Below are 2775 nucleotides of genomic sequence, written 5' to 3'. Positions count from 1 at the left end.
TTTAGCGCTCAAAAACAAGGACAAAAATACGAGAATTTTAGCGCACTGTGGTGTCTGATTCTCGTCTTTCTGTCCCTGTTTTTGAGCGCTAAAATGTAATCCAAGTTCCAAAACCAACTAGCCCAACAATCTACTCTACTGGCTAGAGGCATTGTGCCCCGTCTCACGGGCGGGAATTGAACCCCTTTTTCCTACCTCGGGGTTCTTCTTAATTATATTTCGAATAGCATTGACGCCGAAGGCCTTTGGCGAACCAGTGGAAACCCGGGATCGCCAGCTGGTTCACAAACGGCATTTGAAACGCCCCTGAGCGAGGGGTTGTCGCCTTGCCGACTGCAGCGCCACCGCAGCGAGGCGCCACGTCAGGGCCCGCGCGGAGTTCATTTTACGGAGATAAAATCGGCAATAAACGGTGCGTCATAGATCCTGCACGGTCTAGGAGAGAAGTTTGTTTTCCTCTGCTCGATTTTTCACGTCATTTATAGTTTGACTTATGTAACGTACTCGAGTTGCATACCCGAAGAATATACACCGATAACTGCAAAATTTGAGAGGTAAACGCCGACTCTACTGCATCAAATCGTCTCAGGTACAAAAAGAAATGCTGGAAATCGGAGTCTTTCGCCGACGTGTATAGCGAAGTTCCCGATAACGCCGCGCCGAACCTTCGGTTGAGTGTTCGGCACGGCCAACATTTCACTCGCCCCACGGATCTGTGTGAACACCGGATACGTCAATTTCTTCGAAGTCGACACTCCGTCGTCCGAGTCAGGCATTCCGATCTCGCGCCGAGATAGGTCGAGCCAACGATGATAAATCGAAGACTGCTTCGAGAGCTCTCAATTGCCCATATACACGACGAGACGCTCCCCCTGGCCTAGGGACATTCACCTTTACAACCTTGTTTTGGAGTGTGCATTTTTTTCGACCACTACAACCCGACCTTTCCACCACCATTCTTTCGCCTGGTTCTGACTGGAGACACTAAACAAGCTATAGACATACGCTCAGAGTCTCGACACTCCGTCCCCCAATTTTCTTGTGGGAGCCGCCATTTTTTGCACTTAATGCAGAGTAGACGCCGTTAACAATCATTAGGAGGGGGGGGGGGGGGGGGGGGGGGGGGGCAGAGAGAGTACTTTTGCGGCTGGTTATTTGCGAATTTTGTACGCACTGCCAGAAGATCGTCTCCATGATGACGTCTACTCGTGAGGGTGCGAAGAGCTATCCGGTTCGCCACCGTCATCCCACTGCGGAAAGCTTTCTAGCGGTTTTGCAGTGGATGAGGAGACGAATTCAGCTTTGCGTTGAGGAAATTCGGCGCTGATTAGTCGATGTTAAACTGCAAGCGAGGGGATCCGGACATTTCGGTGTAGGACGTTTCGATGTAGGGCGTTTCGGTGCGGTCTTTTCGGTGCACGGACTTTTTGGGTGTACGGGCTTTTCGGTGCGCGAACATTTCGGTGCACTGACTTTTCGGTGTACGGACATTTTGGTGCACGGAAAATCAAAACCACGAGTTTCTTTTTAGTTTCTCTAAACGTAATAAACATTATTTTAGCTTGAAAAATTGTTTTTCGCATAAATTTTTAGACCTGGTCATGCCTTTACGATAACTTACTGATATACGACCTAAGTGACTTCGTTAGGCTCAGTACCATCCTGCACGAGGATTGGAGACGTTGGACACTATGGTTCGTTTGTCGGTGTCTCTTTTCCAACGTACACACTAGTCGCATCACTTCGTGTTGACACGTTGGGTCGATACAGACGTTCTCGGCGCCTTCTGTAAAGGTGTGCGCTTTATTATTGGTAATCTGTGTAGGAAAGGCCCCAACAGCAAGCTTGAGATTGTTTAAAGTTACCCGAGACATGTGATGCGACTAGTGCGTACGTTGAAAAAGAGACACTGACAAACGAGCCATGATGTCCAACGTCTCCAATCCTCACGGAGGATGGTACTGCGCCTAACAAAGTCACTTAGGTCGTATAGTAAGTGGCCGTAAATGGATGGCCAAGTCTAAAAAATTATAAAGCGCGAAAAAATAGATTTTAGCTAAAATAGTGCTTTTACATTTAGAAAAAAAAAATGCGTGATTTAGATTTTTCCTGCACCGAAATATCCGTGCGCCAAGAAGTCCGTGCACCGAAATTTCCGCGCATCGAAAAGTCCCACACCGAAAAGTTCGTGCACCGAAAAGTCCGTGCACCGAAACGTCCGTGCACCGAAAAGTCCGCATCGAAACGTCCTACACCGAAACGCCCTAGCCAGCGAGAGCCGGCCCGCTCTGCATCGTTCCAATTTCTTCTCTCTTCCTCCATTCTATGTCTTTCTTTGGAGGGGACCGGGTAAGGTGGGGAAAAAAAAAACTATTTGATGACCCAGCAAAAAATTCTGGAATATGTAAAGGACGCGCGTTCTCTATTCGCAAACCGTGGTCACGTCAAAGCTGCCATGTCCTATGGGTGTCTCGCAGGAGCTGGTTCTGTCCAAGTACGACCCCGAATGATGTCCTCTCCCCCTCCCCCCCCCCCCCCCCCAAAAAAAAAAAAAGATCGGTGCCATCCCCTCCCTCTAGTGAAGACATCACCGCGGAAACCTGTACAAACACAGGCGTAAAAAGAAGAGCCATGGTCCTTCGAGGCGAGGCTTTTCACAGCCTGGGAGGAGTGCCACGCGCCCACCAGGTCTCAACAGGTCCGCACCCAGTTGAAAGAGAGGTGTCTAGTCTCCCCCTACTCGAAAAAATAAAAAAAAAGGAAACAACATAACAC

The 2775-nt window shown here is 49.0% G+C and overlaps 1 protein-coding gene across 1 annotated transcript in view; it reads left to right on the top strand.

The window, feature by feature from the left end:
* The first annotated feature begins 2455 nt into the window (after positions 1–2455).
* LOC121835075 (peptidylglycine alpha-hydroxylating monooxygenase-like) overlaps positions 2456–2775 on the top strand; it is a 5430-nt gene continuing 5110 nt past the window's right edge. The window contains exon 1 of the mRNA XM_042289012.1: positions 2456–2494. Coding sequence (XP_042144946.1) covers positions 2456–2494 — 39 coding nt within the window. The remainder of the gene's footprint in view (positions 2495–2775) is intronic.

This window comes from Ixodes scapularis, unplaced genomic scaffold (assembly GCF_016920785.2).
Source record: "Ixodes scapularis isolate PalLabHiFi unplaced genomic scaffold, ASM1692078v2 PGA_scaffold11__112_contigs__length_91849675, whole genome shotgun sequence".
Lineage (NCBI taxonomy): Eukaryota > Metazoa > Arthropoda > Arachnida > Ixodida > Ixodidae > Ixodes > Ixodes scapularis.
Note: the sequence above shows the minus strand (reverse complement) of the source record. Positions and strands in the feature narration are given on the sequence as shown.